The sequence below is a fragment of the Monocercomonoides exilis genome, assembly GCF_001643675.1.
Source record: "Monocercomonoides exilis strain PA203 chromosome Unknown scaffold15-1837935, whole genome shotgun sequence".
Taxonomy (NCBI): Eukaryota; Preaxostyla; order Oxymonadida; family Polymastigidae; genus Monocercomonoides; species Monocercomonoides exilis.
The window spans coordinates 69,921-83,468 of record NW_027150560.1 but is presented as its reverse complement, the minus strand read 5'-3'; the positions used below and the strand labels follow the sequence as shown (position 1 = coordinate 83,468).

The following is a 13,548-nucleotide window of genomic DNA, read 5'->3' as shown; positions in this document are numbered from 1 at the left end:
AAAACCTGTTTTTATTTTCATGTTATTTATGCATTGCAACAATATATAATTCAAAACAAAATTGTTAAAGGCATTTTTGGATTGTAAGGTGAAGTGAGCATATTCTTATCTCAGCTTATTACTAACATTTTCTCTCCAAAAAGATAAAATCATTGTGTGATAATTTCACATTCAATTAAATTCGAATGATAATTTTTAAGATAATCAAATATTTGTAAAAATTTGTAAAAAATTTTGTTAAAACAAACGCTTCAAGAATTGAAAAAGACAGCACTCACGTTATAAAATGAGTTGTGACAAATAAAAAATAAACATGTATAAAATACATGTACATAAAACAACAAAATAAAATATTTTTTATAATATTTGTCACGCCTTTTTCATCTTAATGAAAATCAATCAATTATAAAGTAAAAATTACTTCATGCATACATAAATAAAAATACATTTCACAAAAAAATAAAAAAATAATGATATAGAACAAATGAAGTGTAAGACTCGAATTCTGAAATTCTTTATTTGATCGAACTAGAATTCTCCGACTGTTCATAAGGAACCAGTTCTATGCCAGAAACAGTTGTTGTTGTTGAAGCGTCGGGTGTCTTAGCTGTGTATCCTTGTGAGCTTTCATCACTTTCACTTCGTGTGCTGCCTGTTCTTGTAACTAACTCACCATCTCTATCATATTCCGACACTTCGTCGATATCAATTGCATCAGAAATAGTGAGCTGAACAGCACCTGGAGGGAAGTGTTGAATAAATTCGCGCTTCAGGCTTGCAAGTGAAAGCCGTTCTTCAGTGCTTGACGAGAGGCAAGACTTCACCAAGTCGTCGAATGAAGATGAAGAAAGCAAACTATAGTCCACTCTTTCACCATTCTTTATCTTTGCTCCTGCTGTTTCGGCATCGTACTTGGCAAAGGGGATCTGAAGCGTCAGACACTCCCACAGCATCATACCAATAGTGAATGACACGCTCTTATTTGTTGCTCCTCCCTTCATATTCCATTGAAGCTCCGGTGCCTTCCAGCGTAGGCTTTCGTTGTCGATTGTCTCATCTTCAAAGGCACTGGACTTCGCTTTTGTATTTTTCTTCCGTTTTCCAGATCGTTTATTTCCTTCATAATCAGAGATGGAACTTGAGCTGTCTGCGGATGAAGAGTCGACAGAAGACGAATCGTCGCTATCTTCTGACGAAAAGCCAGAGTTAAGCGCAATCACAACTATCATGTGTTCTGAAAACAGTACGATATGCGGAGAAAGAGAATCCAAGCATGGAGACAACCCGCGATCCTGCTCGAAGGAATGCAGTGCACCATTCGCCACCCAAAACAGGACCTGCGCAGCTGTCACTTCTCTCTGCTCCATCGTGCCTATCGCCATCTCCTTCTTCTCATTCCTTCCATGAAGCAGCATGAACAGCGAATCCCTCAAATCCACAATCATCTTTTCGTGAAGCGATTCGCACGCCATTCCATCCACAAGGTTTGACATGGACGAAGTTGTTGGAGCCATTTGCTCAATGCTCATCAACGTTGTAACGCTCGATTCGTCTTTCAGTTCAGCTGAAAGTGTGGCTCTGCAGCTCGAATCGTTTCCTGCCTTGATGAAGTCTTCTCCATCATCGCTCTCTCCTTCCACTTTCTCCAGTGCCCAATCAGGAATTTCATCTGAGTGATCAAGCAGAATTTCTTGTGTGGAACCAACGTCCACCAGTAAACTTTGCTGAGACTCAGATGTTGCTAGTTTCTTTGCCTGATTCCGCTGCTTTCCAAACCCAGATTCCCCTTCGCTTCTTCTGCTCGGCTCATCCCCCGTTCCAAACTCATATGCCACCATTTCAATTTCTTTTGGATCTTTCTTCATTGTATTGCTCACAATTCCTTCTAATTGGTTTGAGTGGTGCTTTTCCTTTCTCCATCGAATGACAACAACAATTATGCACAAAGATGCAATGAAAAATAAAAACCCAACGACAATTAATGCTACTAGTGCCAAAGAAGGTGCGGATTTGCTGGCTTCTTCAACAATCCTAACATTTTCTTCCTCTTTTGTAATGTTCTTTATCACCTTTGACGAAGTTGAAGAAGGCATATCGAGATTTCCAAATAAAAGCGCTACGGATAATTCTGTTTGTTTTGCTGCTGAAGAAATATCTGTTGATTTAATTGTCGATATTGCCTCGTTTTCAGATATCCATCCATTGCTATCGATCTCACGCTTTTCATATACATATTCTTCGTTGGTCTTATAAATAAGTCTTACGAAGAGATTGCAGGGCATTAAAAGAATGCCATTCAGAGTAAGCTTTGTTTCTGCGCCTAAATCATCAACTTTGACGGATTCTAAAATTGGAATGAAAAATGGAGATGATCTTTCAGCAGCGATACCTTCCAATGAGCATTTGTCTTGCAAGATCCAAAGAGAAGAGTTGTCTTTCAATCCATCGCCTCCTTTCAGACTAACAATATTCAGAGTTCCATCTTCAGAGCAAATAATGTTCCGGCGGGCAGATTTATAAGCAGAAATTGATTTGTTGTTGTTCAAAAATTCTCCTTTTTCAATTGTTAAATTACCGTAAAAAAGAGTAATTCCTCCAACAGAAGAATTGGCAATAGAAGTCTCTTTTATCGTTGCTTGGCAGTTTGTCACGTCAACGAGCGATCCATTCCATTTGCATATTTCATCGATTTCTCCGTCATTTTTCGCTTCAACGATAGACTCTTCCCATCCATCAAATACACATGCATCAATCTCTATGCTTTTGCAATTGAGCGCACGTAACTGTTTCCCTTTTGCAGCCAGGCAAGAGCAAAGACTGAGTGTGTTGTTGATAAACTGAACAGACTTTTCTGTCAGACTGGATATTACTCTTCCTTCGCTTCCACCGCAGCTAACATTTGTGAAGGCGCAAAGTGAGGCTGAAAATGCTTTTTCGATCTCTGTTTCGCTGTTATCTGTTATCGGTGTCTCTCCATCCTCAATATGTATTGCACTTCCTTCTTGGACTTCAATTTTCTTAAACACGGATTGAAGCAAAGCAATCGTTGAATTTCCTGAACATGAAATAATTGCTTCTTTGGCTTTCGCTGAACTAACGATCCATTGAGAAGCAGAAAAGGTGATTCCTGAGCATGAAATAAAGCATTTTCCACTTAATCCTTCAAATTTCACTCTATCCAAATTTGTAGATGAATGGCTCTCACAGCTGATAATATGATTAACAACTGAAAACTCGCTAAATGTGGATTCTGTAATTTTCAGTGTTCCTCCAATAACTGCAATCAGACTTCCATCAAATTGTGCCCCGACTTCACTGCTAACCAAGTTGCACGCACTTATGCTAAGTTTGCCGTTCAATATTCCAATCAAAGACGAGTGAATAATTTTTAAGGCTCCACCAAAGTTAAAAGCAACATTGTCAATCTGCACGTTCTCTTTTGAGGAAATCGCATATTCCCTTTCAGAACTTTTCGCAATCGTGCTGTTCATCAAAATTGCGCACGACTCATCCAGAGGCACCAAACTTATTCCAACCAAATCTGCCTCTCCTTCCATGCTTGCCTGCGCATCAACAAAGATCGTCCTGCGTCTGCCTTCTGAAACATGTTGCACTACAACATCTAACGTTTTGCATGGGCCTGTAAAGTTTCCGCATCTCTTTCCGTTTTCTCCATTTGACGAAACGAGCACTTGCTCCCCTCTGAAGAATCGAATCTCATCGATCAAGTCGCGATCTCTTTCAGAAGCAGCCATGCTTTTTTCCCTTCCAAATATCGCATTCCTTGAATCAAACACAGACTCATCAAAATCAATTAAAAACTGGTCTGAAGTCAATTGCGACTCGATGTTCACACACAAAATAAACACGTCCCGCCCTGAACTCGCATTGTTGAAGCTGAAGCGCGCATTCTTAAATCGGAATCCGAGTGGATTGTCATTCGATAAATGTTCATTTCTGCCTGAAGCGGGAATGCTTCCACAATCCAAATAGACTCCTCCGCCTTTTCCACTTGCTGTCGATGCTATGCACTTCCCCAGTGATGTTCCATTGATATCAAACATAATTGTGTCGCTGTTTCCAGGCCCCAACGTAAAGAGCATGCTTCCTCCTCTTGTACAAGTTTTGCTTTCGCAACCGTTCAAAATGCATCCATTCATTTTGTATTTGATATTGTTGATTGCTTCACAGCTCAAAAGGCAGCTTCCTCCATTCTCTTTTGTTATTTCATTCATGCGACACGAAATGAGCTCCAGAATGCAATCGCCATTTGGCAGTGCAGAGAAAGATGAGTGAGCGCTACGCTCTCTCCCAGAAAAGGAAGCATGAGTTTCTGGTATCGAAAATAATGGATATTCTAAAGTCAGTCCTTCAAACAGGCAATTATCCATTTTTCCGTCAATATCTGTTGCGCCGAATTGCATTGGTTTGAAATCAAATTTTAATTCTTTCAAAGAAAAATCTTTAATTTCAAACGCTCCTGAACGAACTTCAATAAGGCAATAAGAAATTGCATTATTTGTATCTTGGTTTAGCATCATGGAGCAGTCTTTCATGAACAGGTTTCCGCTTGACGACAAAATAAGAACTGTTTGAGAAGTTGTGAATTCAGTTGGGATGGTGAATGTCAGCAATGTCAGCTTTAGTGTCTTGCTGTTAAATAAAACACAATCTTCCGATCCAACGGACGAAGATAACGGAGTTAACGATGCTGCAATGGAAAGCTCTGCAGGTGAATTTTGCAACGATCCAATTTCGCGCTCTGACACATCAAAACAGCTGTCAACATTTGCTGAATTCTCAATCAGAAGCTGTGTGACTGGCTGGTCAGGCTCTGTTGTATTTATTATATGATGCAATCCAGTTGAAAATGAAGAGCAAGGAAGAGTTTCCTTTCCGCACCCCTTCACATCTGCTCCGAAACTTGACGACACAACTATTTTTTCTGAATTATATTCTACAATAAAAGCAAGAAGATCAACTGACTTTGTTGTAAAATAAGCTGTATCCATTCCAGAAAAGGCATTTGTGTCTGTTATCCATTCATCGAGATTTATCAAAAATTGCTCAAGCTTTACAGAAGAGCTAAGATCAGCACATGAGAAAAAGACATTCTTCCCCATTGAAGCAACATTATCCGAAAATTTTATCTTCTCAAAAACAAAGTCAGCATCAGCACCAATAGAGTCTATAAAGCAAAATCCTCCTTTTCCAGACGCAGGCGAACAACTGCACGAAGATACTATACTTGTTCCGCTGACCGCATCTCCTTTGACACTAAGTGATCCGCCTGCCTTGAACTTTATTTTCATTCCTCCGCCTTCATTGCTTTCTAATGCAGTCAAACTTGTGATTGAGCAATTTATAAACGAAAGAGAAGAAGATAGTGGATCTGTAATGATAACAGATTTGGAAGTACCTTCTTTCGCAACAATTCTATCAAATGAGCAGTTCCTAAAGATAAATTCAGAAGTTGCAGCATTGTTGGACTGTTCTGATTGAGCACTGACTTCAGCGGCAGTCAAAAGCGATGCTGTTTGAAGCGTAACTGACAAAAATTGGACTTGTTCAAAGGTTGTAGTGACCGATTGCAATATCTCGATAGGCGATGCTGAAAATAGCAAGCTTTCAACAGTGCAGCCATGAAACAACAATTTTCCATTGGTGGCAGATACAAGAGAATAGCCAATCGAAGAAAGGAAATTGCTTTGCTTAGCAAAATTGCACGAAGAAAGCTGTAACACTCCTTCAGAAGCAGCACATTTGATTACTGACGATTGACGCCCAACAAATTCAGATGGCAATGAAAATGTAATGTTAACAAAATTGGTATTCCCTACAATGCCAATCGCTGTGTCTTTGTCGCTGGAAAGCAGATCTGAGCAGATGATCATTCCTGTGTCTTGTGAAGGCGAAGCAGCTGAAAGTGTCAAATTCTGAAATTCGTAGTACGATTCGACTTCAACCAACGTGTCAAAAATTATCTCCTTGCTGGTGCTATCGCTCTTCACATTTTTCATGCTTTTCCAAATTGAATGACAAGGAAAGTCTCCCGAGCCGCATCGTAGGACATCATAACCTGCGTTTGACACGTGAACTTTATCTGAAACAAACTGAACCAAAAACACAATCAAATTCACAGAATTAAAAATTGTGTCTTTGCCGATATATGCTTTTCCTCCTTCGACAGCTGGATCGTTGACTGGTAAGAACAGCTTATCAGCAGACACAGACTCGTTCAACGAATCAAAATTAAAGAAGAGATTTTTTCCAATGTGGGCTTTATTGTTTGAGTATTTTGACTCAACGCTTAAGTCATACTGACCTTCGCTTTGTTGCTTGCTCAAATAGAGGAAACCTCCTTTCCCTGTTGCCTCGTTACAGAAACACTCTCCAACTTGGCAGCCAGAAATACTAATTTTTCCTGTGTCTTTCAGCCATACATTAATAACTCCACCTTCTTTGCATTCTGAATTGCCAACATTGCTGAAATTGCATTCATCAAAGTTCACAGTTCCTTCGAGTTGCGTAGAAATGATTGGACTCATCGTTGTTTGCGGAGAAGCAGAGCATCTGCTGAATGAAGCATTCATCAGTGACAAAGTGCTGTGTTCTCCTGTTGTCTCTGAGAAGAAAGTTGTTGAAAATGTAATTGTGCTAATGGAAGTGTGATTAAGAGTAATTGTAGATGAGCCTGCGTATTTGATGAATGAACTTTCCAAACAGAAACTGCGCTCTCCAATTGAACAATTATTAAGAAGCACCGTTCCGCCTTTCACTTCAATGGTATTCAAATAAACAGAAGAATTCAGCTGCTCGCTATCAAAATTCGAATCGTTAACGATAAGCGAGCTTTCTGTTGAAATTAGTGCTTTCAGCACGTTTCTAACAGATGGCAAATACAGTTTGATTTTGTTAAATGTGAGAATGTCGTGGTTTATTATTGCTGCATCAAAAGTTGTGCTTGCGAAGTTAAATGAAAGTATTGAAGGAATCGAACTTGAAGATGACAAAATAGTCATCGAAGATAAATCGATTGGCTTGTTTATAGCAGCTTTCGAAACGATAGATATTCCTTTGTTATCAGAAGATGTATCAAGAATCTTATCCATTCCATATTCAAATGTTAAGCAAGGCTCGCTTTCATTCCCACATCTGAACCAGTCTTCCCCATGTTCAGAGTCAGCATTCTTCACATTGACAATCGCCAGATGAACAGTCATCATAAAAATTAGATCTACATGCTGATCAACAGAAGAAGTATTGCATCCATACATCATGTTTTCAACATCAGCTGTTGGAGTTAGAAGATTCCCAAATTTTTCAAATGTCACACAAGAATTAAGATTTGGTGCTTGAATGTATATGTCTCGGCCATATTTCGCTTTGTTAGACTCAAAACTGCATCTAGTAATTTTATAATCGCTGCTAACATCTTTCATCAGCAAAAAAACACCTCCTCCTTTTCCAGCCGACTCACTGGCAGTATTAGATGATATTTTGCATTGGCTAATTTCAAATTTTTTACTCGCCCCAACTGCAAAGGAAATGGCTCCTCCATTGATTGACGCTGGGCAAGACGACGAAGAAAAATTGCATGATGAAGCATTGAAGGAGCCGACGCAAGTCGAAGAAGATATAACAACACAGGAACTTGTCTCTTTGGTTGACGAAATTCGTTCAAATCCACAATTGGACAATTCAATTTGCTGCGAAGATGATCCACTCCCTAATTGTGAAATAAGACCTGCATTGGAAGAGGTGAACTTTAAGTTAGCAAATCGGCTATCAGAAAATTTGAAAATCCCATTTTGAAGGGAGAACAATGAACAAGAGCAACTCAATTCACTGGAAGCATTAAATGATGAGCTTTCAAGAACAAGGCTGCCTCCGCTTATTGAAACAAGCGCAATTGTAATGGTATTCGAAGCACTTCCAACAAAAATACAATTTGAAAATGTTTGGATACCATTTGTTCCACTTAGCAAACTCTGAACTGAACTTCCTTGAGGAACTGAGCCAATTGAATAAACAATGTTTCGAGATTGAAAGGCACCTGATGATATAAGTGCAGAATTCGCGGTTCCTGCAATTCTGTCAATCGTAACTGTAGCGTTTATTGTTGATTCATTTCTTTCAACAACAACATTTGACACATCAGTTCCTGACATAGACACTTCTACTGAACCGTTCGCTTTGATTGTTCTGGATGATCCATTAAAGCGTTGAACAGCCTGCGTGATCGACTTGCAATGGGCGACTGTTGACCCGCAATACTTTCCATCGCCTCGCGACGCATTCGAAGCATGAATGATCGATGATGTGTATCCAAAGATGAACGGCATCAAATCAAAATCCCCCTGAAATGTTGCATTGTCTCTTCCAAACCATGCATTTGTTCTATTCGGAACATACGTCGAAGTTGCTGCAACAGAATAATATGAGTCAAGAAGGGCATTTGGCAATGAAGGAACGAATATAAAAACGTCTCGTCCAAAAAGCGCTTGATTTAATGAGAACTGACATCTGCTTATCGTAAATTTAGACAGTGATCCGTTTGTTGAAAAGTACAATGCTCCTCCTCTTCCACTGCTTTGACTGACGCAGCAACTTGTAAATGTGGTATTAGACAAGCTAATTTGAGATTCACTTGTATTTATGCACAGCGCACCACCGTTGACCCCTGTAGCATTAAGGCTTGATATTGAAGATATTGAACAGTTATTAAGAGCAAGAGATTTTGGTGTATAGCCAGATCCAAAAATTGCCGAATTATTTTTTGATGCAGTTATATTTGTGAAATTACAAAATGAAAACGTTGCTTTCGTCACCCCATTTGTCATTTGAAATAAACAATTGGTTGCTAATCTAATGTTCTTTGTTGCAACCCGACTGAATGTTAGAGTTCCGCTAATAAAATAAAATAAACTATATGATAAGTATGTTGTCCAGCTGCTTGGTGTTGAAATCGTAATGTCAGAAACAGAAAGGTTGAAATTATAAGAACTACCACTAATTATCCTGCAATAATCTTTATTCACGTTAATTGTGAATGTGGAAATTGATATGTTAACAGCTCCAGAAATAGAAATCATCGTTCCGATGTAACTATTCAAATTAAAAATAACTTTTGTTTGACTTTCTCCGAACGCGTCCACTTTCCCTCTTGCTGCATTAATTGTCCAAGTATCTATCTCATTATAAGTTCCGTTAAGAAGTTTGATTCTCTTCAAATAATATGGCCTCCGATTAACAATGGCGGTATTTACCGATTTGCAAGCTACGCCAGAGCTTAACCCGCAATTAACTGTCGTGCTACCATTTGTAGCGACAATCTGATAATCATCCATTTTAAGGAGCTTTGTATAATTTGTTCCAGCAATATAAACTCTATTTCCATCATTGTACGTAAAGCATGACGAAAAAGTTAAATTGTTAACCCCTGTTGTCAAATCAAATTTTTTCAAATAAAAATCATGTCCTAAATTACTATTAGCCTTGCAGTCATAAAAAGCATTGTTTTTAAAGGTTCCAACTCCAACTTCATTAATATATATTCCTCCTCCGTAATTTGCTGAGCAATTTTCAAATGTGCAATTTATCACATTCAGATAATAATTTAATCCTAAAATTTCTCCATCAAAATAGAGGCCTCCACCATTCGTTCCTGTGCAATCATTAAAAATCGTTGAAGTAACATTTGCATTTTCACCTATTATGCTTTGTCTTCCACGAGAAACGCGAAACAATGACAAAGAAGGAGTCGAATGAGAGCAATCATAAAATTCGCAAAGATCACAGACAAATTCTTGCGATGGAGAAGTAAAAGAAAGCCCGTGAACAATACCTCCATAAAATGCATCGCGAACATGAATAAATGTGGATAATTTTATTGCCGAAGAAATTACAAAAGAATGATTTTCCTTTGCTGCAGCTTCATTTCCAGTTTTCACCTTGGTAGTGATGTTCATAAAACAACAGCGATAGACAGTTTCATAGCTTCCAATTCCGCTGCAAAGCAAAGACGAAGATTTGTTTGATACGACTGTAAAATCAGAGATGTATGAATTTATAAGTTTAACTCCAGAAGAAGCTTCATTCTGTAAGTTTACCAAAGAAGGCAATTTTCTTTTACAAGTAGAAATGTCTACCGATATATTATGAAGAGCAATATTGCCTAACGAAGCAAACGAAGTTAATACTTTCTTCGAATAAATAAATTTAGTGTTGCAACAAAAAAGCGAAGATTCTCCATCAAGAACAGAAATAGAATGTTGCGATAAGTCAATGAAAGCAATGTTATCAAGTTTTAAAGAAGAGTTTGCCAAAAGAAACAAATAGTTTGAATTTGAGGTATTACTTGGTAATATCTGCTGAAATTGTGTGGAAGTTGAAGTCTTCTTGTTTATAAATATCTCATTTATTTCATATATCTCATTTGCGGCTTCAAAAGCCGCAACAAAGCAAAAAACCAAAAATTCTTTCGTTGATAAAATATTGATCATAAAACTATAACTTAATCTTCTGGAAGACAAAATAAAATTTTGAATCAAAAAATATTTTTAATTTAAATGTTTATAATCAAAAAATAAAATAAAATAAAATAAAATACAGTCATCATTATTAATATGCTTTTTATTCTTTTCAATTCTGTGTATTGAAAGAAATGAATATTATCAGATAAAATTTTTTTTAAAAGAAAATTCCTTTTTTTCCATTCCAGTATTTGGAACAAATCAAATGACTATTTTTATTATTGATTTTCCACTTTCATTAAAAACAACTAATGAATTATAAGAAAAATTGTTCAAACCATTCAGATTTTTTTGTTTTATTCAACAAAAGTTATTTTCAAATGAATTATCTTCTCATTGTCAAAAACATAAAAATACTCTTTCCTTCAGCAACTGTTTTCTGCATCCCTTTCTTGCCCCTTGTTGTGGTGAAGGTGTCTTTCCAGCTGCATCCTCTGCTTTCATCGAGTCTGAGCAAATTCAAAGAATTTGCGAAGAGCGAAGAAGAAAGGGAATGAAAAGAGGGTTTGTGTGTTAAATGTGAATGAAGCGAAGAAGAATCTTTCTTTTTGAGTTCAACTGACCATCATTCAATCGAGAACAAAAGCCACATGCTTGCGTTGAAGAAATTGCTATTTTCTTGCAATCATCAAAAGATGCAATGTTGGAAAGATCTTCACACAGAAAAAACATTCCCTTCAATTCTTCACAAGGCAGACTCTCATTCAATAAAAAAAATCCTTTGAAATGCAAGTAATTGTTGCCTTTCACTCATTTTCTTCACCCAAACTGCAACAGCCTTTCTGTTAATTGCAACTGCTCACTGATTTTCTGGCTTTCTGAATAACTGCATCTGCAATGCTTCCAGGTTATTTTGGGTTTTCCCTCCATTGTTCTCCCCCTTCTGCAATGACGCAGCACATCACAGCTTCTTCAACAAAAAAGTTGCGATTTCTCAAATATCTTCTCTTCCTGTTCTTCAAATCCAATTTCTCACCGCTTTCATTCATTTCCTTGATGCTGCCCTTTCGTTTCAGCTTTTAAACTTGCTTGGGATAATTCGCAAAGAACAGTCATTGACAGCAGCGAATGAACGAACTGGGATAAATATCTTTCTGATAAAATGCGAATGTGCAGAAAGAGGTGCAAACAATTGGAATTGGCAACGTTTGCTGAAGAATTGTTCGCAGAGACAATGAATGTCACGTGGGTTTCTTCAGTCACTCGGAACTCTGCAATGGCTGCTGCCAACTTGCCAGACAATGAAATTGCATTGTATTTCTTCAACTGTGACTGGAAAATTCAACACTGAAAGTTCAATGAAGAATGCTCGCTCCAGCTGAAACACAAATAGCTGAAAAAGTCGATGGCGCTGCCAACTGCTTTGGAAACAAGCCCGAATCAGCTTCATACTCATTTTCTGAGTTTATCAAAAATTCAGTCAATGATGAGCTGAATCGTCAAAATTGAAACTTCATTAATGATGCTTTGCAAAACCCAGCTAAGTTTTCCCACCCCCAAAAATTATCACGAAATTTCTTCCAGAAGCCTGCTTGCAATCTCCCTGAATGTAGTTATTTCACAAAAAAAAAATTCAATATTCATTAAAACATCAAAATATCAATCTCCAAAAAATATCATGAAAAATATATGCACACATTGTGCAACCCACATATGCTCCTTTCATGTGAAACATTCAAATGCGCAAATCTCGAAAACACTCGAGATGAAAAGAACTCCTATGCAGTCATCATTCAATACTCTCAAATTTATTCAGATGGGAAATAAACTCAAATGACTTTGACTTTGCAGCAGAATTTTGGGGAAAATCAGACAATTTCAATTCTTCAAACAAAATGGGAAAAAAACAACATATGCCAAAAAAACAGTCAGAGAGAAATGACTTCAAACTGACAATCCGCAAAGCAATGGCAGATAAAGTGCAGAAGGTTTCTCAATATGTTTTTTTTTTTGATAAGCAACTAAAACTTCTTCATCACATTGCTCAATCGGTTGTTTTCGTTCAATCGCTCAATCCAGTATGGCTGATATTCAGGCTTTCATCAAAGAATGAAAAAATAAAAGAACCAAATGAAACAAAAATCCGTTTGAATGCTCTTGAAAAAGGTGAAAGGTGACCAAATAGATGTTTCACTATTTTGTGAACAAGGAAGCGTTGAAACCACATTTGTATTTACACATTTATGCTCATCCTCTGAAGCAAGATTTTTTTTGAAGACAACAATAAATCATGTTTGAAAAATTCTTGGTCGAGAACAGCGAAGAGATTTCGACAAGGTCAGACACATGGCATATGTGGATTTGAATTTTCAGAATCAAATTGGATTCAAACTTAGAAGTTTCCAGAAAATAGAGATTAGAAAATGCATTTTCCCCCCACTTTTTCGCATTGATGCTTTCATTCCTCTCCACCCAGAAATGAGCAAGGGGTTTGATTTTCACTCTCCATGAAACATCCTCAAGATATGAGCATTTGTTCCTTTCTGGATAAAAAAATCATTCGGTCATCAAGAAAAGGAACTGAATCTGTTTGTGCAAACATTTCTTTTGTTTTTCAATATTGTTCAAAAACTTGAATTTTTGCATGGCTGTTCATTTCAGCCAGTATTGCACAGCCACTCAGATGAACAGAAGATGAAATGAAGTGATCATCAGCCAGCTCACTTTGACCATTCCAAATAAAACGATTGCCAAGAGCGGAGCAGATGTCTGTGTTTTCATCAAAACACAACAGGCCCCATGCTATGCAACCAAGTCCATTGTGAATAACTTCCATGTCTTTGGCTTGCTTTGAGCTCCAGCTGAAAATGTACCTCACTCACCTCATGAAGCAAGGTCAACAAAAAAATATTCAACCATCATCTTTGAATGCTTTGAAAGCCAGTTTTCGATTCAATGCCAGTCGATGTGTTTTTCATGTGATGTTTCTGTTCTCATTGTGAATCGACCTGACTTTTTTTGAATAAAAACTGCCTGTTTGAAAATCGAGTGGAATCATCGAGATCTGAGGTTT

The 13,548-nt window shown here is 37.6% G+C and overlaps 1 protein-coding gene across 1 annotated transcript; it reads right to left on the bottom strand.

Moving 5' to 3' along the window:
* Positions 1–154: 154 nt before the first annotated feature.
* Positions 155–9,095, bottom strand: MONOS_9821fu9822 (uncharacterized protein; the record flags this gene model as incomplete). The annotated part of the gene is made up of 1 exon (XM_067880357.1): positions 155–9,095. The coding sequence occupies one exon, from the start codon at positions 9,093–9,095 to the stop codon at positions 516–518; it is 8,580 nt and encodes a 2,859-aa protein (XP_067729797.1). The 3' UTR covers positions 155–515.
* Between the last annotated feature and the right edge of the window lie 4,453 nt (positions 9,096–13,548).